This window comes from Populus nigra, chromosome 5 (assembly GCF_951802175.1).
Source record: "Populus nigra chromosome 5, ddPopNigr1.1, whole genome shotgun sequence".
Classification (NCBI taxonomy): domain Eukaryota; kingdom Viridiplantae; phylum Streptophyta; class Magnoliopsida; order Malpighiales; family Salicaceae; genus Populus; species Populus nigra.
This window is the reverse complement of record NC_084856.1, coordinates 13,725,618-13,751,408: the sequence shown is the minus strand read 5'-3', so window position 1 is coordinate 13,751,408 and position 25,791 is coordinate 13,725,618. Positions and strand designations below refer to the sequence as shown.

The window sequence follows — 25,791 nt, the reverse complement described above, 5'->3', positions numbered from 1 at the left end:
GGACCCAATCACAAGCTGAAGGAATTCTTCACTTTTGCTTTTTGTTAATATTTAAGTGACATTTGGTTTAATATCTCAGAGCTTAAAAATGGTTGATCTGGCCTGCTGAAATTGCAGTGGTTTTAAATTTTTAATATGCGTAGTGGACAGAAATAACTTTGTACAGACACACCAGACCTTCAATTTCTGGTGAGATGTTGCTTTCTCCTATTGAGATTGGAATTTTTTTTATTTGTCCTTATCAATCTTATTCTATTAAAAAGAATTTAGAAAACAAAATTATAGTTTGAATCGGAAGGAACTCTTACCCTTCTCTCTTGATAATATGATATAATAATTTGGCATGGGAAGCATTAGGCTGAACATTTTAAGTATCTTCGTTGATCCAAGCAACATTTCTTGTTTATGATTATGACATGCAATATCTTCCAAGTCTTTCAGTTTAGTAGCCAACCAGGCTACCACGAACAGCCTCATCTCATCAGGTGAAGCTTGTCAACGATTCAGGGTCACCAACAACAGCGTAAAAGTTCCCTTTAGAAGCAACTCCCCCCCGACAGGAGAGCTGTTTTGTCAAACAAGCGCCATTCTTTTCTTAGTTTATTATGCTATGCTGAATTGTACAGAGGATTTCCCATTTGAAATGGTAACTAAGAGTATCTGGCAGTTAGTCAAGTGTTGAGGTTTCTTTTCCTTTTCCTTTTTCTTTTTTCTAGGAAAAAGCATGTAGTGATCATCATGATATGGTTTCAAAATGAAATTTGCAATGCCATGCCCACACCTACTTTACGAAAAGGACTCGCCCAGGCTCTCCAAGAACACTGATCAGCGAGAATCCACAATCAGCAAAAGAAAAGGAAGCAGAATCATGCATACGTCCACCATTATTTCCATGGGAAACAAAGTTAAATGGGTGTGGCCCAATGATGATTATTACTAAAGGAAATAGAGACCCCCTGAACTTGATGATGAGCTTTGCATTATGCAAGGAGATATCCACTCCCTGCTAACATCAACTCACTATTCCTCGGTGCAGGACTTTGCCCATACTAATGGTCTTGGACGTTTCTTTTCCATACTGTTAGCTTTAAAGTTAAAAGAAAAGAGAAGCAGATTAACAATAAGACAACTACTTTGGATGAAGACGTATCAAACGTTACTGCTTAGCACTACCTGCAATCTACCAAGACAAGGATGTGAAGGACAAAGCCGGCAGTTTAAAGACCAAACTACATGCTTCCTCAGCCAAGAGGACGCTGGCAGGAGAACGTAGTTTAAAGACCATTTCTATTATTCTTTTAAATTAAAACAAAAAACAAAAACGACTTCATTTTAGAGAGAAAAAAAAAGGGTTAAAAAAAGAAAGAAAGATATATTCTTGAAGTGTTTGATTTGACTGAATCAACCAAATTACAAGTTGACTCCGAAAATCACCTGAATTTTTTTTTTAAAAAAAAAACTCAGTCCTAGTCGAGCTTCATGTTGGCTTGTCAAGCGGAATTAGACCAGCATTGCAGTACAAGTTAAACCTAGTTATCCTAATTACAGTCGATATCCAGCATCATCTCCTAACAGATATGCACTAGGTTGCGAATTTCATGGGATACCAGTTCCTCTTCCCAACAAAACACGATTCTCTTGAGGTACAACTTAAGTGGTAACAAAGCTAATACTTAAGCATGCAGTCTCAAATTCAAGCTATCATAGACTAACAGGCAAAATAAGGTTTGAGTTTTTTTTTTCCAGATATGGAGCATAAGCAGGAACGTTTTGGGTGCTGAAAGTTCTATCCATATAATTCTGCTTGGAGGTCAACATAACTTCCCGGGTTGATACAGATTCTAAAGCCACCTCTACCCAAAAAAAAAAAAATAATGATAAAAGGGAGAAAGGGGGAAATATCAAACAAACAAGAATTAACAAATTCACCCATTGCATCAGAGAGTCATGAGGAAGAGCAAAAGGATCTGGCCACACAGATTTAACAGCCCTCAATCTTCGGCTCTGACTCTCAGATTTTGCACCCTAATTGATTGTCCATGCCTTCTAAGTTCATTTGTTTTCATCCTGGAACAAAACTATTAATACATGTATCCCAAAACTCAAGCCTCCGTGCCCTCTTCAACAGTTGGGAGGCCACCGTCGTTGATAAAGGTTGGATTAAGAAACTTGGAAACAAAAGCCCACAACTTGTACACATCCTCAAAGTTGGTCAGGAATCCCAGAGATGCGGTGACTACCTCAACCCTTATGAACCCACTTTTACCATTATGATGCCCATTTTCCATTGGTCTGCATAAAGAAGTATCTTCAAGGTTCACAGCACCGTATTGTGGTCTTGGGCTATCTAGAATCCTTATGTGACTAAGGAAACCAATACCAAGAGAGACACCTTCTCTTTCAGCTAGCTTCTGAACAACTTCTGGATTTATAAGCCCCCGGTTTCTATCCCTGACATTGAAAGCTACTGCTGCACCCCTTTCATATTTTATTTTTGGGCCATAGATGTGTACAAGATTCACCCTTCCATCTCCATCTGGACTGGGTAACCTGAGTTGAAGTAAAGAGGTTACTAGCCAGTTGATCAAATATCTCAGTCGGAGAGTAGTTTTGTTGAGACCCAACATATTCACATGGTCCAAGTGTCGGCAAATTATCTCAGGTTCCCTTCGATCCCAATCTTGCCCATCGACATATTCTCCATCAGTGCTGTAATCTTCATCATCCAGGCTGGTTGCAGATATCTCTCCTGGCTCCAGAGTATGGCTCAGACGCTCTTTGTGGTTGTCCTCCATGCTAAATGATACCCTTCTTCCCCTGCTTGAATGTCCATTCTCTTCCAACCCAAAGAATCTACTACCACCACCATATCTACTCCCTTCCCTTCTCCCCAACAATCTGAATTCACCTTCTGTTTCTCGTCTTATGGCACTTTCTTTCATCTCCGAGCGAATTGCAGCGGTTGAGCCATTGGTTAGGTTATGTTGCAAACCAGAGGTTGAATTATTGAGATGGGATCTGTTTATGGCAGAGTTTGAAAAGAAGCTAGTTCCAGGTTCCTCCTCAATCTCATGAACATGCAAACGATCTGAGCCCTTCTTATTGTTTCTTGAAGAGAGGTCTGTTCCTGAAAATTGTTCTTCTTCAGAAACCTCCTTAACATGGTCCAGTTCCTGTGAAACTGATAGAACAGCAGCATCGAAAGACAACACATGGTGGTCATCATGTGACCCCGAGTTTACCCCTTTGTCATCATACATTGGGCTGCCATATACTTTGGATGTTGGTTTTGGGGAGAGTCTCGCGTTGTTCTTCTTTCCAGAAAACCAGAAAGGTGGTAATGGAGAGGCCAGTTTCGGCTTGTTCAATTGGCCTGCACTGTCTGATCCCAAGGGACTCTGACCCAAATCAATCCAGAATGAGTTGTCCGATGATTCATCTTCGCTGAAGACAGGGCTTTTCATCACTTCCCCCACTGAAATACTTTCAGTTTCTTCAAATATGGTGCTCGTTCCATCTCTGTCAGAACTGTTCTCATGCTCCATCTCAGTCTCGAATACATCCCTCACCTGAGAAGATGTGAAAGCACCAGAAAAGGCAGGCAACTGTGTTACTGGATGATTTTCTGTGGCTTTTTCAGCATTCCCAGCAACCTCATCATCTTCAATGCCAACCAACCCATCCAACCCATCCACAGAATCACTCAAATACATAGGAAACTCAGGTGTAATCTTTACCATTCCAGACCCTGTACTGCCAGACTGATTTTGGAGGCTTCCCATCACTGATTTCTTGATAAGAAGACATCCAAAACCAGTAGGATCATATCCAAATACTCTGTAAAATGACGTGATAATGAAGTCAGGACGAAACAAGGACAGCCCAAGTGAATCCATATCTTTAGGACCCAATGAACCAGCATCAAGCAAGACATGCCAATGGTTCTGTTGAGCTAGTGCCATCCACTGGTACGAATACTTTGCCCCAGTAACTCTCGACTGCACTGGAAATACAAACAAACCAACTGCTGAATCCTTCTTCCTCCTCTTCTTATTTGAAATTTGCTTTCTCAAATCAGTGGAACAAAGTTTAAGAGTTGGCCATTTAAACCACGAACTATAAACTTTAGCACCCTTCTCTTTGGCACTTTGAGCCATCCAATTCACAGACTGGCTCTCGTAATCAAACATAGTCAACAACTTCTTATTGGTATGAAAAGGGTACGATTCAGCAAGCAATTTAAAGGCCGACCCTCTACTCACAGTAAAAACAAGACCATACTCATGCTCAGGGATATTCAAATAATCCATTATTCTAGTCTTTATATCATATTCCACAGTGCCCTTTTCAGCACCACCATACAGAGCATGATTACTCAAATTTGCAGTTATCTCCGACAAGCTAAATGTTGAAGAATCCCAATAATGCAAAGACTGAAGATATGAAAAAAGCCCAAATCCACAGTAATCAAGGCATACCTTTGGAGACAAATGTGCATACTCATCTGACCTTAACTGATCCACCTTCTCTGAAGACTGATACTTTGGATACATCATGAGGAACTTGGAGAATGCCTCATGAAGGTCAGGTATAGATTCTTCATTCTCAAATATTCGTTCAGCAGCTAACGCTGTGGCACGCAAGAATTCTCGCTGCGCATGGAGTCTTGCTAGGGATCTTGATCTCCCAAGACTCTCATCTTGGTTTGCAAGAGTCTCAGACTCCATATCTTGAGATTTAAGGAGTAACCCATCTTCAGATGCTTCTTCAAGAGCCTCCCTGAGCTTGTGTTCTTGAAGTTTTCGAAGAATAGATGAGTCCCTCTTGATATCAAGACTGGATTCAGACCCATCTTTCCTTCTGCTCTTCTTGTCCAAGAGCAGAGCAGCACACTGAGATATAGGCTTCCACAGAGAAAGATGCATCAAATCTTGTAACTTACCAATCAACTGAGACAAAACCAAGAAAGCAAATCTAGCTCAAGATTCAACGAAAACAATTTTGGTTTAGCCCATCTAAGAAAAACTCAAATTTCTCAAAAACAAGGCTAAGTTTCAAAACCCTAACCAGATCAAGAAAAGCTCAGAAAGGAACACAGATTTTTCCCCCACAAAGAATCAGACTTTTCATAAGGAACCCAAAAACAAGAAACAGAATCTGTACAAAGATGTAAACTTCAACAAATTGCGGGTAAAAAACCAGAGCTCAGAATGGAAAGTCTCAATTCCAGAACGTCCAAACTCCCATTTCAGTAAAGAGTATAAGAAAGAAAACAAATTTAGAAGAAACCCAAGAAAGAGAGGGAGAGAGAGCTAAGACCTAGAACCCAAAATCCAGATCCCCAAATCTTACCAAAAGAAAGAAAACAGAAAGAGGGTTTCACATTAAATGGACACACAGTTTAAAGAACCCCTTTCTAAACACTCTTGTATCCTCAAGACTCCATTAACACAAACTTAAAGAGAGCTCAGAGAAAGGATACGTCTTTCTTTTTCTTTTAAGTCTCTCTCTTTCTCTCACTGCACAACACAAATAAGAAAGATCATTTACTACAACTCCAATCAAAGTAAAACATGCCCAGTTTTGCTTCGATAATGATAAGTTATAATAACCCCACTCTGCTCCCTCTCAATTGACTCTCTTACCTTGGCAAACAGTGATGGAAAGGACATTGACTTTGCTCATCCAGAGGTGTTTTTTGTGACTGTGTTTAGTTTTATTAATTATGCTAGTAATCAATGTATTGTTTTTGGCCAATTAAGGGGTTTTTTCTTTTTTTAATGAGTTGTGTGTGTGGTGGGACCTACTCTGCCATTTTTCTTCAGTGTCCTTGCTAAAAAGTCAAATAATCAGCTGGTGGCTTGTAAAAGCTGTTTTCTGTCCAACTATGCAGCTCCAAAGTTCAGCTTCCCTTACAAAACCTCAATTCATATTTTGCTACTTAGTTTTTTTTCTTCTATTTTAGTCTTTTAATCATAATAATAGTTGTTAGATTTGATAACTGAATCAAAAAGATATATATATATATATATATATATATATATATATATATATATATATATAGACACACACGCACACTATTGAAATATTTGATGAATTTAAATTAGGTATTTTAATCATTCATTAATAATTATGTTATTTTGATTTTAAAAAAAAATTATTAGAGTTAACTTAATTGAGTTTGGCCTATCAATCAATTTACTTTACCAGAAATCTAGTTAAATTAATCAAGTTTTATTAGGTTAGTATATTTTATAATTCAATTTAAAATTTGAGTTGGGTTAATAAATTATGAATGAGTTTAATAATGATTATTTTAGCTCATTCTGAAAAAGTAGGTGCTTGTAATTTTTTTCATCCTCTAAAAATAAATAATTTTGGTGAAGAATCTTATGCCTGATACAAGTTTGTTTTTCACAAATTTAAGAAACTATAATTAATTTTAAATGCTAGTGGATTTGCTGTTTTTTTTTATTAATGTGGATGTCCGGCCAGTTAGCACGCATCTCGACTAATCTCATGAATCCTGAAATTAACAACCATGTAAGTCTTCAGTGACTCTAAAGTTTGTGAGACTCGAACTGATGACCTTTAAAATTTGTTGTATTATTGTCTACTAACATGAGTGTGCAAATATATTTTTTTACAAGTGATATTTGTCATTTTAAATTTGGGTCACACCTAAATGAAATCTCATGAATATAACATAATTTTAATGTGACAGATAAAAATATCACTGTTTTTTTATCCTCCACATTTGTGCATGACGCTTGAAATGCCTTGGACCATAATATAAAAAGGAACATTGACCTTATTAATTTTTTTTTATTGTAGCAACGAAAGGCAATTATGTACTGCATTTGGCTTCATCTAACCATATATATACAAGTTCAGTGTCCTTTTCATTTCAAATAGTTAAGCAAATTCTAAGAAAATTCCCAGAAGTTTCTGGTGATTAAAATTGTTTATAGTCATGCTTGGGTCTTAGTTATGGGTAGAAGTAGGTGAAATATATTATTTCTTACTTTTGGGTTTTACTTCGAGTGCGAGACTAAGATAATGTTCATGAATATTAATTCTTTAGAGGCAAGGCATTCCAAGATAAACTAATGAAAAAAAAACCCAACTTGGATGGACTTTACTTGTTTTATTCGAGGATAATTAAATCATTTTTTATGGATGGATGCATTTGACACTGTAAAGCCTTTTCTTCTCGTGAAGTTTATGGCTACAAGGACCAAAAATATAATAAAAAAAAATAAAAAATATATTATAGAAACACAGGATTGTTCAAATCCCATGGCAAGATAGTCAGATAAAATATTAGGCTCAGTCCTCCAATTAAGCTTGATTATGCATGAAGATCAAACTCTTATAGATCTAGTAAGATATTCAACTCAATCTCTTTAGGTTCGGTTACACACCAGACCCAAGGTTCTAGAGTCAAAGCCATTTTAAGCCAAAGATTCATCTAGATACAAGACCCAAAATAAAAATTTAGGGTCATCATCTCCCGACATCCTAATTGTACAAAAAATCTTATAAAGATCATCTATACATCAATCAATATTAATATTGAATATAAGAGATAATCCCACTAACATTAATGTCGTATATATATATTGATGTAGGATCGTCTTTTATAAGCATGCGATACTTCCATAAATAATTAATGTCATAGAAGGAGACACTTACAATCAATATTAATGCTGATTATAAGGGTTTTCCTTCCACTTGGATATAAAAAAAAAAGGAAAAGACATACTACCCTCGTGTAAGAAAAGGAAAAATTAAGATTATAAATACAGTCTGACCAGAAAGAAATTCACTATTTCACTCTCTTACAAGGGACCAAAAAAATTAAAGAAAAAATTTAATGCTCATTTATTATAATTTTTTATATAATAAAATCACTAACTTAATCATTGAAGAGTCTCTAAAATTCTTAAAAAAGAACTCTTTTATAAGAAGTCCAGCCCTCATCATCAAACCTTCGAGTTCTCAGTTATAAAAAATAGGAGATGGACATGAACACACGATCATCCATCATCTAAACACAATGAAAAGTAACTTCCTTGACATTTTGGATTTTGAAGCGTCATCGATTTTAGTTTATAACCAAAAAGAAAAAGGAAGACATCTTAAGCATCTTATAAATTGCATTAACAGTTCTTCATCGGATGTTAGCCACATAAATTAAATAACTCAGCAACCCTCTCAACCTGTTCAGATTCTTCTACACTACTTGAATTTTGAATTAATTAATGCCATCGTTTTCTTAGAAACCTTCGTATTTTCCATAGAATTTGATATCTTAGAATAGATAGGTTTTTTTTTTCTTGGATCCTCAGGTTGGATTGTAATTAGGTGGACTGCCAACTGCTCAAGAGTTAGCAATAAAGGTTTTAAATCAGGTCAATTTACAACATGCATTCGCAAGTATTAATGTTTTGTGTTCATGACATGCCCCCATTGAAGGTGCTAGGTGATGTGGGGCCTCCTGTCTCCACAAAATAAAATAAAATAAAATAAAATAAAATAAAAAATCATTGAGACACTCTCACTATTCCAGCCCCTCGTATGATTTAAGTACAAACCCAAGGAAGAGGGAAACATGTGTTAAAGGAACACTGATCCAGATCAATAGTATTCTTTCAATTATGATTTTTTCATTATTAAAAATAAAATTTAAAAAATAAAAATATATTATTTTAATTTATTTTTAAATAAAAAAACATCTTAAAAAATAACTATTACTCCAATGTGAGACGTTATCTTATTAAATATAATCTAAATATATTTATCATGCTATATTTCTTATAAGATTATATTATAAAATGAATAAAAAATCAATGATAATGATTATAACATTAAATAAGTATTATTTTTATGATAATGTTTTTTTAACTATTCACATTATAAAAAAAAACAAAATTAAAACGATCTTTCACGGTTTCTATTATTGTACTTTTGACTGCAATTGCACAGCTTTTTTTTTCTCCTTTTTTTATACTTGAAAAATTACGCACTTATGGTCACTAAAACTTTTTTCTTTTTAATTCATCCTTATATATTATTATATAAGTTGGGATGATTTTATGCTAATTTTTTTTATTTGCTCGATCTATCTTATTCATGTTGGCATGAAACACTATGATATTAAATTAAAGATCAATATTACATAACAAAATTTTAGTTTATAATTTTAAAAAATTGAATAATAAGAATAGAAGTTAAAATAAAAAAACAAAACTTTTTTTTTGTTTATTTAATGTTTATGGAGCATAGAAAACTTCAATTTAGACCCTATGATTTTTTTTTATATATGTTCTAGTTCTAAACTTTATTTTTTATTACATTTTGGTCCCTAGATATAAAAAAAAAGAGAGAAAATCATAAGAAAAAGGGAGATAAAGAGAAAATAGGCTTAGTTGACATATTACAGCCAATTAAAACTTGATCTTAGTATAATGAGATGGTGTTGGAGATAAAAGTTTAATGAATGTAGTTTTTCTTTATAAATATGCATCGATTGTGATCCATAAAGTTTTTTTTTATTCTGTTGGGTTTTGAATTTTAAAGTTATTAGAAGGTGTTTTAAGATTGAAAATGATTTTATTTTATTTATTATGTTTTTTTTAAGAGAATTAGAGCTTTTTATGATACTATTAGCAATTGTTTTTATGAATAATCATGTATTAACCTAAAATACAAAACTTTTTAAAATAATTTGATTATTAAAAATGAATGAGATTAAAATATCTATTTTTATTTTATTTTTTAATATAATTTTCTTATATTTATTATTTTTATAGTTTTTTTTTTCATATAGATGCGTAAAAATGATCAATTCATGACTTTTTTAATTGGACTTGCTTTTACAATCATAATATGTTTTTTTTTTCAATGTTTCTCTTAGAAAAGGCATGTTTTCGTCAAGAAAATAAGAAATACATGACTAAAAAAAAGTTATTGGTTACAAATATATTTTTCCCTTTTTCATTCAAATAATTATAATTTTTGTGAATATCTTTTCTGTATTGCTACTACTAATAAAAGAATAATTTATTGTCACAACACAAAAAATTACATGAATAAAAAAAATATAGTTTTGATGAAAAATACAATTTTACTTCATAATTTTATTTATTTTTATATAACCATATTGCTCTAAATTTAAATTAAATAGTTATGATATCAGGTTTGAGCTCTGTGATTGCTCATATGATAGTCACTAGAGGTTTACATGGTCGTTAACTTCATGGCTTGTAGGATTAGTCGAGGTGCGCGCAAACTAGCCCGGACACTCATGTTAAACTAAAAAAAATTAAATAGATTTGGTGTACAATAAATAAAAAATAACTTAATTTCTTATAATTTTATTTATCTCACTGAATTTAAATATCTAAATTCAGCTGAAACTTCCAACAGTCCCTTTTTAACACACCCTTTCATAAAACATCCTAATATTCAGCCTCCACATGCTTGTTAGTATTTATTAAATATAAATAGGAAAATCCAACACCACAAATAAAAAAATAAAAAAAATAAAAATAAATAAATATATAAGTTGGGAAAGCTAGTTCCCTAGGTATTTATGTTTGGGAATACGTACAAAAAATGTTAGGTCAACTCGAAGGTAGGCATGATGAGGCTATCACATGAGATATTTAATAGTGTTCAGAGAGAGAGGAAGATGATAAAAATGTTAGGTTCCTGTAAGGTCCTCGGATTCCCAGTTCTTCAGTAGCAAGCAGGACTTCTGCACAGCCCCCCAAAACGGCCAATTAGCTACACTACTTTGCTATCTTGACAAATTGACCGAAGGCCACAAAAGTTATAATAATACTAATAATAATAATAATAATAATAATAATCTGGTTCATATGTCGAGGCTAAGGAATTCTTCGAAAAAGTGGTCCACCTCAAGAAGAAAATTATATACACTTTATTTATTTATTCCTAAAATATCATAGAATATAGTTTCTGATTATTATGATTCAAACTATTAGATGCCCAACCAACCGGTGGGACCTTCATTGCAATCTTCTCTCATCAAGTTCGTTGTTGTAAGTTAAAGCTCCACCATTCTTTACGGTAGCATTTGATTACAATCATATAATAAAAAAGAAAGAGACATTAGGGATCAAATTATATTTGATTAAAGAAATAAAGATAAAAATATAAAAATATATATGTTTTTGAAAAAAAATTTAGAGTAATTTTTTACTTCTAGAATAGGAGATACATGGAACAGTCTCAACTTCAAAATTATCCAACTAAGACATGTAAAATTAAAAATAATAATTATTATAGTTTTAAAACTCAACTCGATGATCGATCTGAGCAAAGCAAGGTTAATCCGGGTCAACATAAAATAAAAGTAATTATTATTACAAACTTTTATTATTATAGTTTTAAAACCTGACTTGGGGGTCTACCTAGACAAAGCCTAAAGCACGTGTCAAAAGAGTCAAATATATAGATAAAAATTGTTATTATCATAGTTTTTAAACATGACTCGAGAGTCGATCCGAGACAATGCTCAAGTCTAAGTATGGAGGGTTAACACGACATACCCATTTTTTACAAAAACAATTATCAAAACAACATTGTTTTAACCAGATTTGTTTTCAAAATATTCAACAGGTTTTGGACCTGTGTTTTATCCTGGGTTGACCTGAGTTTTTGACCGAATCAATCATTTCTCTATTTTTTCTTAATCTCAGACTGGTTCAGACCTCAAGTCAACCTGTGAAGCCAGTCTTGATTTTATATCTAAGGATATATTATTAATTTCATTACTCAGTATAAACTAAAGTAAAAAAAAATCTAATTATTTTTTAAAATATATAAGTTTGACAACAATATATATTAAAGGTAAAATAATTTTTTTATATATTTTATTTTATTTTATCTATCGTAAACAAACAAGATACAAAAACAATAAATTTATTTTATATATCATTATCAAACATAACTTTGTTTTATTTTTTTTATCCTGTTTCTTTTGTTTTTACAATCCCATCTCTTATGTCCGTGACAATAAAAATTCGCTACTTATAAATAATTTTAAGAGCAACATGCATTATCAAACTATAAAATAAAAACTATTGCTCTTTTTTTATATATATTTATTTCATAAACCAATTAAAGTGACATTATTTGAAAAGTAGAAAAGGGATAATACGTACAAATCAAGCTCTTAAAAGTCACCTAATTGAACAATACAAATACAAATTAGTAATCAAATCAAATTTATCTTCATGGTCAACAAATTTGATTTGTCTAATTAATTATCTTTCAATTCAATTCTTGTTTCCATCTCTATCAATCTGATTAGGAACATATTATTCTTGAAGAAGATTAATCCTCAACTTGTTCTGATGGTTGACTAGGAAGAGCATGTGCTTGCTTGTTTAATTATTGAAAACTACAGCCTAAGGTGAGAAACCACTGCCTTAATTAATTAGTTGCACAATGTGTTTCGTCTAAAACTAGTCTTAATTATTTCCACTAGCTAGCTCTAATCGGATTTTGTTTCTATAATTTAATTATATCCAATTTAATTAAACATTCAAATCACTGATTATCTTCAACGGAGATTTGCGTTCAGGCTAAATTGTCGATGGTCAAACGCAAGGAACGGACTGCATCAAAAGTGCCAAGGAACGAATCATTTACCAGTCAAAAAAGAAGAAGAAAAAGAATGATGCAGGGAGAGCAGAATTACTCTTTGCTCAAATCAGCTGGCTCCAAGGCTTTGCATGCTTCTTTAACAAGACAAATAAGAAATGGCTTGCCTACTGTCCCTCACTTAGCATGTCTCTGAAGCCCCACCATGGCCATGCCAAATGAAAAGCAAAATGATATGCTTTTTTATAGCAGGAAGACAATAGCTCGCTGTGTCAAAGCTGGGCTTAGGAAACTCCGTTTTGAATTGAGCGTAATGAGTAGGGAATTATCTCCTTCTCTGTAATTATGCCCTTTTTCTTTACAAGGCTTTCCTGGTTCTCCTTTTTTTTATTCCCCATGGTGTTCCATTCTTTCCAAGTTTACTGAAAAAGTGTTAGGTGAGGATGCGTTATAAAATGGGATTGGAAACTAAACTTTTTGGCATTTCACTTGGAAGATGCTGCTCTCGTATCCATGTCCTAGTTATGAGTTGAAGCCATCATGATAAATTGAAAGAGGCAAGCCCATTGACCTTGTTGATTATTCTGTATCTGTAACTATATGCAGAAACATCAACTTCAGACCAAGTTTGAAGAAATTTCATATACCATCCTATGTTTTGATGACGGTTGCATATTTTGGGACCAGTTTATATTAATTTTGGACGTTGTTTTGCAAAAATTTACTAAAGAAAAATCATGATATATAGTGACACATGATCATTTTGATACATTGGTATAAAGTTTTCATGGAAGATGACTGCATATACATCTTAAGACGCGCGCGATATATATATCATCAGTGAATTCATTCACTCGAGTTTGATGCTCACAAATTAACTTAGTTTAATATATAATTATCTCATAAACGTAAGGACTTGGTCGCAGTGCTAGGTTGTTATTTTCATGATTTAATTGGAATTAGAGAGTAATTAGATATTACTTGGCCTATGAAGAGGTGGTTTTTTCATAAGCATCAAACTCGCGCAGCTTGATTGCTCCCCAATAAAATTTTGCATCCCGCAACAGGTAAATTTATCCTAGCCAAAAAGAACTAGGATTTTGGTAAACCCAATGTCTTACAAACTGCACTAAAACCAGCAAGCCATTGTTTCCAGCAGCATTTACGATGCTGCATTATTTTAATATCCAATCCTGCTGATGCTGACAAAAAAGGAAAAGATACCTTGATCTTCATGTTGTTTATTTCCCAGGCTTCAAAATCAGGTTTTCTAATACTTGATAAGCTTCATTTTGACCTCAACTTCTCAAGAAGAGGGCCTCCTAAATATTTTAAGTTCTCTCATTTGTCCCGAGCAACTCCTCGTTTTCATGGCCTTTGCCCATTTTTCCGCCCCAGTCTTAATCTTGCACCAACACTATCTGCGCTTAATTCAGCAGCATGAGCATGCTTCTTGAGCTCTGGACTGCTCTCCAAGATAGCAGTGCCATCAGCACATTTACCATCCTCAACATGCATTTCATTTTTATTCTCTTGTTTTGGTTTGATGACATGGTTTTAACAGCTGCTGTAACAACAGAGGTTTTGTCATTCACCCCCATGAACTCTGCATCATCTTGGCCATTACTTTTTCTACGCCTCTGTCGTAATCTTGCACCAATACTATCTGGGTCTGGTTCAATAGCACAGGCACACTTCTTGAGGTTTGGACTGCTTTCCAATACACCAGCGGTATCAACATGTTATCGTTCTGCACCGTGCATTTCATTCTCTTCCTCCATGCTTCGGTCTGACGACACTGTTTACAGCTGATTTCACATCAGAGTTTTTCTCATTAATTCACCCCCATAATCTCTGCGTCATCTTGGCCACTTCTTTTCAGGCAATTAACTTTCCTGCAGAATATTGCCTTCAACGTTCTCTTTTTAAGTCAAGTGCAATTCCTTCTTCCCTTCCTCACTTTTGAACTCATTTTCACGCATCTTCAAATTTAGGCTTTGATAATGCAAGATAGTCATAAATCTCATGGGAGCCTGCTGATTCGATGTTCTTGGATCTTGCTTCACTTCCAAAAAACACCAATAACCCGTCTGTCTGACAAGCTGTGGCCCGATTTCCATTGCTTTGCATGTGCTTTTCTATTTCCAACTCATCATTCATTTCTTCAGATTGAGGCTTTGATAAATCAAGGTTGACATGAACCTCACGGTTGACCTTTGCAGATTTCACCTTCTTAGACTGCAGCCTCACTGCTTGAAAAAGTCAATGTCCTTTTTGTCTGACCTTCATTAGCCATATTTCTGCTGCTTGATAATTGATTCTCGTTCTTGCTCTTGAACTCATCCAGTTTTTTCCAAATATAAAATGTCTCCATGAAATTTTCATGGTAAAATCTCCATTAAATCTCTATCATGTCTTCAAGTTCCCGTGATCACTTATTTCCAGGTTCCCGTGAACTGTTTTCAAGTTCTTGTAACAAATTATTTCTAAGTCCTCGTGACCACTTGTCTTCACAAGAATTATAGATATTTCTCTAAGTCCATGTGACTATTGTTTCTAAAAAGATCATTTATTTTTCTCTAGAAAATATTGACAAAAATCTCTCATAAATTCACCAAAAATAGATAACATTCCAAGACACGCCTATAAAGTAAAAATTTTGTGCAAGCATGGTAAAGATAATTTTTTACACTTTGTATTTTCTCCCACTCTTTAACTCGCTAATGTCTTCCAAACATGTGTTTACAAGATTTGGAAAGGCAAATGATAATAATAATGAAAAAAACAAGGTTTGGTCTGGACTTGATAACCCAGATGTAGGCTACACATACAACCCACACTGAGGCTGGTGCAACCTTGATCTAGGTTGTCATGTGTAAACTTGATAGACCTGGCTACCATGTAACTTGGTTGAGCAAATTTGCAGAGCCCAACAAGCTTAACATCTTTTATCTCTTTTTCTTTTCTCTTTTTTTTTTTATTATTAGACTTTATTTTTATGTGTTACCACCATGTATGTTGAGATGTATAAGTTACAACTTCAACTATGACTTCAGTTAGAGCTACCGCAATGCCAACTACCATGTGACATGAGTGGACTACGAAATAAAATTGTCACCTTTCATGGTAAGTTACTCTAAATTTTTTCCAAGAAAGACTATATATTCTCAAGTGTAGTGAGAGAGAATACAAATATTTTTCACCTCAACAAGATAGAAAGAACACACAGAGCTTCTCTACACACAACTAGAAATCATTTTTCATCCCATTGATTTTTTACATGCTTGTCATTTGATCAACCAAACTCAAATACTAACTTAAGTATCAGAGTGACCCTTATTCCCAGGAACAACACAATCCCAAAATTCAACTAGGGAAAGTCCATTTCAGTGTGAAGTTTTTCTACTAAATGCAGGATAATTTGCAAGGACAAGTTCATGTGGAAAAACTTTTAGCTTATGCCAAGATCAGTCTAAACATGTATTTTAGGACCCTTATCATCTAAGTAAGGTTGCCCAAACTCATACTTGCTAGGCAACCATTGGATGGAGACACAAGATGCATATCTCCCATGAATCTCAAGCAACTTCGAGATATTTGAATTAATATTCCTTAATTGGTGGTGGTTACTTCTTAGAGCAAATGATATGAACCAATTACTTCTTGGAGCAACTATAGAATTCAATTTGTATGTCTCATTTTAAAGGATCAAAAAATCATAGACACGTCTAATTTCTATTTTGAGTAGTATATGATGGAAAGAAAACAATATTGAAGTAGCATACCTGAGAAAATACAAGATATTTTATTACAAAATGTAAGAACCATATCTAGCAACCGACAAACTTCATTATTAATAGGAAAGTTTTCAGCCAATAAATGATAAATCTTGTAGTCGTTAACAATACACTTGTTACTCGTATTAAGTAAAATAAGTGATGGATCCAAATAAAATGGATCAACCCCTCCAAATAAACCCAAAAACATTCCCCTAATATAGGCTAAAAAATCATTTATTGGGCTCGAGCTTGGTACCCCGAGCAAAATGTACAACAGAGGGCTCAAAGAGAGTGCGCGTGAGTGTGGTAGCTCAAGCCCAACACCCAAGGAGCTTGGGCTCGAGATACAGTCTGAGCCTACCTCTTTAGAAGGCATAGGCCCGGGCAAGAAACCAAAGCCCATGTAGGGCGTACGCCCATGCTAGGCGTGCACCCCCGTGGGCTTAGGCTTCTATGTCCAAGCCAAACATACTCAGGCTTGGGAGAGCACCTCGAGCCCAACATATTTGGGTTTTGGCAATGCATTTGGACCCATTTCTTACCTCTAATGAGCCCAAGCCTAACACTTACCGGGGATTTTTCAAGGATATCATACGAGTTTTTTAATATTTTATACTAATCAAATACGTATTATTTTGAGTAGAATATAACTTAAATATCAAAAGAATAAAAGTACACTCTATCCTCTCCTCTCTATAAAAGGATAAGATTCATGAGCTATAAATATATCATGAATCCTTTAAGTCAAAGGTTCACAATTTCTTCATTCTCAATATTTTTAGCACATGTATTTTTAGAACCTATCTCTCTAAAATATCATTGCACTTTCTCTTTCTACAAAGTTACTGACTTTACCGTTGGAGAGTCCTGACATCCATCAAAAGGGATATTTTATAGGTACCAGTTACTAATCACTTGACTTACCAGATATTATCTCCTACTACCAGAGCTACCGATCACCTGACTTACCAGGCACCACCCACTACTACCATAGTTATCAGGCACCTAGCTTCCCCAACACTATCTTTTACTACCACAGCTACTAGACACCAGCTGCTACTACCACAACTACTAGTCATATTGGCTTATCAAGCATCATCTGCTACTATTATAACTACTGGTCATCTAACTTATCAGGCACCACCTACTACTATTATAACTACCGGTCACCTAACTTATCAGGCACCACTTGCTACTACTATAGTTACCAGTCACTTGACTTATCAGACATCACCTGCTACCACTTACCAACCCTCTAGGCTTTTCATATCAAGTCATCAGATATCTTGATTATAGAAAATGAATCAAATTACTTGAACTGAGAGATCAATCAATTATCCAACACAACAGCTTTATTTCTAAACATCTTGGATTTTGAGACTCATTAATAAGTATCAAGAGTTATTTTCAATTTCATGAAAAGTATTTCAGTGTTAAAAATGAAAAAAAGGTTGGAACCTAACAAAATCTCCATATAACATTTAATCTCTTCAAATGCCAATGGTTGGTTTTATTAGTAAGAACAAGCAACAAATGACATCTCTAAAAGTGTCTGTTAAAAGTAAAGAGTCGTTGAGCACTCATGAGGAGCAAATTAGAATAAAAAGGAGTTTGACTTTCTTAAAAATAAGAGATAATGATGACATAACATCTGTAATTTTTTTTGCGAACTCAGTCCCTTGGAAATATGTTGACTTTGGTCAAAGGCCTCCTCTCCATAATGGTCTTAGGTTTTTTTTTAATTTGTAGTCCACTTCAGGACCACACGCCCGAGTAAAATTGAGACCAGAACAATTCATAGAATGATTCTTCTTCAAATAAAGATACTATTGACAAGATACACTTTGAAGATCACAATAACAATGACATTATATTTATCATTATTTTGCTCGATGGGTAATGAATAGAACATATATATTATCAAATTTATCTTAAAACCTGATTCAGTATAACATATTCATATCTCAATATTGATTTAACATAGTTTAAATAATGAAATTACTATTATTTTATTTTATTTTAAATAATAAATAATACTCTTATAATAAATACTTATAAGTTATATCTATACTCAAAACTCCATGATTTGAATATAAAGATTTAAGTTTCTTATGATAAAATATAAAAATTGTAAAAACTCATTATCATCCATAAGAAAGGTGTCGAAATTTAGTAGCAGGAATTCAAAGTTATCATCGCTTAATAATTACACAACTAAAGAGTCAATAGTTGAGGATGTGTGCAAATTGAGATCCAAAAAGTGATTTAAATGATAACACTGCGAGTATATAAATCACACTACCAAGGTCAAAAATCCTGTTTGAACCCTCATTTTTTAAGAAGCAAGCGAGATATTGCTATATCTCTATAAAATACATTTGTCAGCAAATTCTGAAATTCAAAATCCAAGTATTTTTGTCCGAGAACACTGCAGGTGGAAGTAAAATGCAAAGAAAATGAAGTTCATGAATTCAAGCATCAATATTCAAATGTCAAAGTGCTGTTTCCACATGTGATCATTTTAGCATCAAATATTACAAGTGCTATTCCCCGAGTTGAAGGAAACAGAAATCATAAATTAGAAAATTAAAAACATAATCAGAATTTGTTTTTTTTTTTTTTATATCGTGATTTTAGAGAGTGACATTGTTAGTCATAGAAGAATGATCAGCTGAATCTCCTCAATTAGAACAGAGACATAGGATGCAATGGTCCAGGCCCTAGATTTTTTAGCGAACCATGTCGCCTCAATTAGAAGTGGAAGGTGGGGTGTTGTTGTTCGTGAATTTTGTACAATCAAATGGCCCAATCCCTTGAGCGTTCTTCCGGCGTACCTGTAAACCATGCAAGTTATATTTATCAAACCAAATACTGGTAAATAATCAGCTTCTCTTCCATAAATTCTCAGGGTAGACTTCCCCTGCATCAGTCTCCTACACACTTCTCAAAACAGTCATGCATTCAACCAGAAGCTAATGACCAGATTCATAAAAATTAAGTATGATTTCCTCGTATCATGTCCTACTGTAGATCAATAGTGAATTAAACTCTTAACTAGAATATTATAGCAAGCGGATGAGCTCTGCTGTATCTTAACTGAAATTTATAGATTTTATCACCAAGAAAATGATTATTTAGTTCAGCTCCCAAACGAATCCTACTCGTCCACCAGTACCATTTTCAAGACATTAATTATATAAGAAACGTCCCCTCCTCCCTTGACCCACCGAAAAAGTCCCATTGCATCAACAACTTACTGACATTATTTGAAAAGAGGGTAGAGCAAACAGGATCATACCGGGGACCACGGACCAGGTTCATGTTGAACCTTGTCAGGGGGTGAATTTCGTACAGCACCACCTTTCATGGTTAGAATTTCCTGCAGAAGTTTTTTAATTAGAGGCCACTACTTATGTTTCATAAAAATCATTTACTGTAGTCTCAGTCAATTACCTCTCCAGCAGCTTCAAATGCCGCCAACCACTCATCGGAAAAAGGAACCACATTTGGTGGTGGTTTTATAACACAAGCATCTTGTTTCTTGTTTTTAACAGGTTTCTGGCTGTCATTACAAATTTTCAGTTGGATTCTGAAGAATTGGAGTATGTCTATAAAAATAACAAATCAGAGTGATTCAGATTAAAACACTTACAGTGACAATGTTGCAGCCTTATCTTCCGTGGGGTACATTACATCCAACTCATGCTGCACTTCAATGCTGGGACTGCTACTGGTCTGAGGAACTTTAATCTGAGCTTCCTCTGGCAAAATATTCCTATCTGATAAATCAACTTCAGCATCCTGCTGGACTCTCTGACTTGATTTCTCTTTCGTTTTCATTAATAACTTAGACTTCTCATTCAAACAGCAAAACGAACTAGAGTCACAATTATCCACTGATGATGCAATTTGATGCCTGCTCTTGTCTGAAGATGAATTAAATTCCAAGGAAGCAGCTTGATCAATCAGCTCATCATCGCTCCTATTCTTACTATCCATACTGCATTTGTAGTTTTCAATTGATGGCAGAATCTCCATGAAACCTGGCTCTGTATTAACTATAAATGTGTGCTCAGCTTTTTTATCCATATCTGAACCATTTTTAATAGGAGGTACTTGAGTGTCAACATCAAAACATCTTGATTCACACGAGCCATCACCCTGTTCTAAACCAACACCCAGAACATTTTGAAGAGCTTCTCCTTTTTGCAGTTCTACAGAAGTATTATTCATGAGAAACAGGCTATCATCCGAACAAAATTCATGATTTTCCAGGGGAGCTTGCTCAATCATCACGTAAGGATTTTGAACTGCTAGATGTTCTTCAAGTTCTCGAATGTCATCAACCATTACTGTAGAAGTTTTATTTGATACCAAAGGACTAATGTTACAATTGTGGCTATCAGATAACAGACTTTCTTCTGAGGACTGCACGTATGCATTTTGCATTACTGTTTCCTTTGTAATTCTATTAACTTGAGCAAGTTCATTTGTTTGTTCCATTATTTCACATTGGTGAATACCATTTAGACTTTCCACTTCACTTGCAATAGTTCCTCTGACATTTGCAATGTTACTATTACTGCATTCCCTTTGTTCTTCAAGAGATCGGCTCTTAGAATACAACATATCATCAAATGCTCTTTGACTCTGATTGTCCTGATCAGATTCACAGAAAGAAGTTATCACCTTAGTTTTCTCCATGTCTTCTTTCACATCATGCATACAAGTGGAGCAATTATTCTCCGGAATGGAAGAACCCCTTCCATTGGCATCATTTCCTCGCTGTAAATAAGAGGAAACAATGAATTTTTTAACCGAAGAATCACATTTACTTACTAAACTTTTGTCCCCACTCATATCATTTATCTCAGAAGCAACCTTAACTAGCCCTTTGTCTACGGAAGATACCAAAGGGTTTTCCACATGCAAGCACTCTGACTTTCCAGCTGCATTAGAACTAGAATCTTGCTTGGCAGGTGATTTTGAACTAAGAACTCCGGAACTTTCCAATATACCTCCAGAAGCATTAACATTTGATACCATATCTTCAGCACTTTGAAGGAGATTCTTCTCCTTGGATTCTTCAGAGAAGAATCTTTTTCCATGCAATAAATAACCATCATGTTGCAATCCACAATCATCTGCCATAGCTTGTTCTGTTACAAGGCATGGAAATGGAAGCTCTGTCTGTTTTGCAGTTTTTTCACTTGGATCACTAATACTCATTGACGGCAGATTATACTCTGGCAAAGTGTTTGGCATACTTTTCTCGTCCCTTTTGACTGTTAGATTACCATCTACAGACTGCAGCTGCACATTTTCCACATACAATTCCGTATACAAGCTTCCACTTTCACTAGATTCATTGTTTGTGTACAGTATATCATTACAGCAAGATGGCCTATAAGGAATTTCCGGTTCAGCTGTACTACAGTCTTGGGATTTAAGAACTGCATTTGCACGATTTGAACCACAACAGTTGTTAAACTCTTCAGCTGATCTCTCCTCAATTGAAGTACCATTGTTCAAGCATAGGCTCAAACTCTCTGCATTAGGAACAAGATAAACATGACAGGTGTCAAGCTTCATTGGCTCAGATTGTTTCACAGTCTGGTCATTGACTCCCTGCATCCTAGCTAACTGAACGTGCACTTTTTGGGTACCCTCATCACTATCAGTACTCATACCTAGAGATGGAAAATCTGAATAGTCACTGTTATCCTTGATGACAGGAATGTATTGTCTGTCTTCAATGTGATGATTGGCAGTCACACAATTTTTCTCTGAAAGACTATCAACTTCTGCTACGAGGCTAACATTGAATCTAGAATGGGGGTAGTCTAATCCAGCCGCAGTCGTATCTCTACCTTTGAGGCAAAGCTCAGTGACTTTCTTGCTATGTTGACCTTTCTTCAGTTGTTCACAAGGGCCACCTTGCAAGAGCAACTGATTGTCATGAATGTCGTGCAACTGCTGCTGATTATCTAGCCCATCACAAGTCCTAGAGTTAAGCGGTGCCTGAAACATCTTCTCTTTATTTTTTAATTCTGAATTGCCTTTGATCTTTCCCTGTGAAGTAGGATTGACAGAAGCAGCAGCATTGCTCCTCATATTCAAGGATGCAGATGTTTTATTGGATGGTTGCCAGGGACACTGATAATTTGAGAGGGCAGCTTTGTGCAAACTAGGAATGTTAGACTCACGAAGTTTGCTAGTTTGAGTTCTTTCTAGGAGGCTAAGCGAACCAGCAGGTTTCGACTGCACCATAAATGAACAGAAGGGAAAAAAACAAGCATCTAATCAAACATTATTTCTGTTAAAATGCAACTTATTATATTTATGTGGTCATGTTTAAGTGAGCATACCTGACTAAAAAATCCCAGTGATGGCGATGGCATCCGCAAGCCTGATGCTTTTGCTGTTTGAGACTCTGTACATTGCATGTTTTCACTGTTGCAGGAAGCATTTTGCGAGAAAGAAACTGCAATTTTGCTGGTACTATTATCAGAGCCCTTTAGTGGATGTGCAGCAACTGGACGTACAAGATCTGGGATCACTTCTGAGCAATTATTTGCTAGGTTAACCTGGGGGTGCTGTTTATTTGTTGATGAATGTTTTTTTGGCACCAGGCTGACCTGTACATATTAAAAGATCCCAATGAAGCAAGCATATTAGAAAATAAGGACATACTGATATGATACAGAATCTGCTAGTCTCCTGTAATCTGAAAAAAAAAAAAAAAAACTAATATCTTGATATACAACCAGCAATACCAGGAACATGATATTCTAGGTCACGTTTAGTATTACAAAACTTCGAAAAGTTCAGGCTCTCACTACCTTACTTCTAGCATGATGAGCAATGGATTTTGGCAACAGTTTGTCAGAAGGACCAAGCTCCATGTCTTTTCGAACGTTTCTGGTATTAGTTGAAGTGCCCTTTGATCTAATATTCTTCTGACCATCACCTACTATAAATCAACAGAAAATAGAAATATCAATTTGCTTTTCTATGTGAAATTGACTATTCAAATTCAGATATAACAGAAAAGAAACTATAAATTGAACAAGAAAACCCTCTGTAAGCAAAATTTATCACCCATGAACTAATTATGAAATCTTATTATTTTTTTGAAAGTCATGCAGATGAAAAAATAGGTTTGAAACTTACAAGAAAGACATAAAAATCTAAACCGCGTTACAGATGAAATACACAAATATACACAAAGACCACCTGGATGAGGAATCTGATTACGTTTCAAGTGGCTGGATCTAGGAGCAGCATAAACATTCGAGGGATCTGGCTTTGGAGCTAATAGTTTTGAAACTTTTGAGTCTTTTGCTGTCGCTTTAGTTTTGTTTGTAGTGGGAGGCCTTCTAAGAGTTCAAAGAAGTTAAGAATAACATTTCCATGGGAACAAATAGATTAAGAACAACATTGATAAGCCTATGGGGACAATCCATTGTTTCATTATTTATTACAAAACAGAACCTAAAGGATATGAAGATGATGCCACCGGTCGCGGGCAACCACTGCGTTTGGATGCACTTTGACTAATATTAGTGGCTGAAAGAATTTTTCGCTTGGCCTGAAAAGCATGTATAACAAAAAGAATAGTAAAATTTCCTTCAATTTTTAAACAATGCGATGAATGAAACAAGAGAAATAGAACAGCTTAAGCAATAAAAAAGTATAAAGAAATGGGGTGCAGATGAACTTGGAAAAACCAACCACAGAAGCTGGGCCAGCTTCATCTCTTGCTAATGAAACAGGCTTTGAAGAGAAGACACGAGCAGCCATGCCTCCATCAGCAAGAGTGTTTGGAGGCAATTCCTTGAACAAATTATCTTCAAGTGCTTGCATATCTGGTAGCTCATTGATGCAGTCCAAACCACCGGATAGTAACTCTCTCCCTCCACGGGACACATGCCTGTCAACTCTTGTACTGAGTGTTGATAATTCTAATGGATCTAAAACACCTGGCCAAAAAGAAAGGAACCCCAAGGTTCGATGGTAAAGTTGAGGTGCAAAACATTAGTAACCAAAGAGAACAATTGATTCCGAGGTTCATTGTTCACCTTCTTCAGTGAAAAAAGCTTTGTCCCATGCTAAGCTTTTCCGCAGATTGTATTTCTTTCGCTTCATTTGCTGTGGCTCAAGATTAAGTCTGGGCACATGTAGTTTGTCCATGGTAACACTTTCCTCATCAATCATAACATCCATACATGATGAGGAGCTTGATTTACAAGTATCTTTCCCATTGCACTTCATACTCTATTTCTTTCTGCACCATAAAAAAGTCAACAAGCAGAAGCTGGTGAGAACAACACGTGTGAGACATGAAGGTGAGAAGTGCATGTTTCTCTTACAATCCCAAAATTAAATTTTAATGTGTATCTAGCAGTAATCAACTATTCATAAGATCTCTTAAAAAAATCCAAGTTGAAGTGATAATCAGTTTTTCCAAGTAATGCCTCATAAACAAGGTTACAGCAACTTCTCCAGAACCCCACTTTGGAAAACAATTTTTTCTTTCCTTATTGGCCACACAAACATCTGAGATTCAACAGGAGAGAGCACAAATGCAATCCACATGTAGCTTTTCTATCAACTCCCAACATTAGTTCGCAGCATAGAACATAGTTCCATATTCTTCCTATGAAAATTATCATGAAAAACTGCCTACTGCTGCAAATCTATTTCAAGTGAGCCACATTTCCCATAAAAATCACAATTGCAACAGAATAGTAGGGCTAAGGCGAACATTAACCTGTTATGTTCCACGAAATAATGAAGATAAGGTGTCAGTTTCAGAAGTTTTCGTATATAACTTTCCAGATTTGGAACCTAACAAAGTCTCTTCTAAGTGCAAAACCTTTGGCTGCAAACAAGATTAATCGATACAAGTTTCTTCAGAAGTAAACCTAAATAATAAAATTAATCTTCATCCAAAATGTCTTCGCCTCAGCAGTCATTTGCATAAAAATTGAAAAAGAAAATCATACTACTAATAGGAATGAACAAAAAGGAGAAATATTAACCATTGGATTTGAAGTTGAAAAAGGAAAAGAATTAGAAACCCTAATTTGGAGAAGGATGCAGCAGATACCGAGATTAGATCTGGAGACATAAAATAGGCAGGGCGTTGAAGAAGCAGCAAAGCGAACGATCTTTTCTCCTCCGCGAATCACATTTCATTTTTTTCTCTTCAATTACATTACAAAGACAAATGTAAAAGCAAAATTTTACTCTTTTCAGTTTATTATACTTCAGTTCTTGGTGTTGGTGCTGTCAGCAATAGTAGCGGTTAGGGATTTCAGATTTGGAAATTGGGAAATGGGAAGCGGGAATTGAAAATCAAACTTCCAAATTA

General features: G+C 34.9%; 2 protein-coding genes across 6 annotated transcripts; both read right to left on the bottom strand.

The window, feature by feature from the left end:
• Window positions 1–1,899: 1,899 nt before the first annotated feature.
• On the bottom strand, window positions 1,900–5,726 carry LOC133693383 (uncharacterized). 2 transcript variants are annotated; one of them, XM_062114588.1, is made up of 3 exons: window positions 5,646–5,724; window positions 5,483–5,519; window positions 1,900–4,974 (listed from the first exon to the last, which is right to left on the bottom strand). In XM_062114588.1, exons 1-3 carry the CDS (start codon window positions 5,683–5,685, stop codon window positions 2,103–2,105), a joined length of 2,949 nt encoding a protein of 982 aa, XP_061970572.1. In that variant the 5' UTR covers window positions 5,686–5,724; the 3' UTR covers window positions 1,900–2,102. The 2 variants fall into 2 exon arrangements, with proteins under 2 accessions (XP_061970572.1, XP_061970573.1); XM_062114589.1 differs by lacking the exon at window positions 5,483–5,519 and having other exon boundaries at window positions 1,900–4,949; window positions 5,646–5,726.
• A 13,135-nt stretch (window positions 5,727–18,861) lies between these two features.
• LOC133693770 (uncharacterized) lies at window positions 18,862–25,791 on the bottom strand. 4 transcript variants are annotated; one of them, XM_062115077.1, is made up of 11 exons: window positions 25,528–25,791; window positions 24,497–24,702; window positions 24,150–24,397; window positions 23,922–24,006; window positions 23,652–23,801; window positions 23,258–23,388; window positions 22,784–23,053; window positions 20,068–22,676; window positions 19,869–19,977; window positions 19,714–19,794; window positions 18,862–19,249 (listed from the first exon to the last, which is right to left on the bottom strand). In XM_062115077.1, exons 2-11 carry the CDS (start codon window positions 24,687–24,689, stop codon window positions 19,163–19,165), a joined length of 3,963 nt encoding a protein of 1,320 aa, XP_061971061.1. In that variant the 5' UTR covers window positions 24,690–24,702; window positions 25,528–25,791; the 3' UTR covers window positions 18,862–19,162. The 4 variants fall into 4 exon arrangements, with proteins under 4 accessions (XP_061971061.1, XP_061971062.1, XP_061971065.1 ...); XM_062115078.1 differs by having other exon boundaries at window positions 23,258–23,385; XM_062115081.1 differs by lacking the exons at window positions 23,922–24,006; window positions 24,150–24,397; window positions 24,497–24,702; window positions 25,528–25,791 and having other exon boundaries at window positions 23,263–23,385; window positions 23,652–23,784.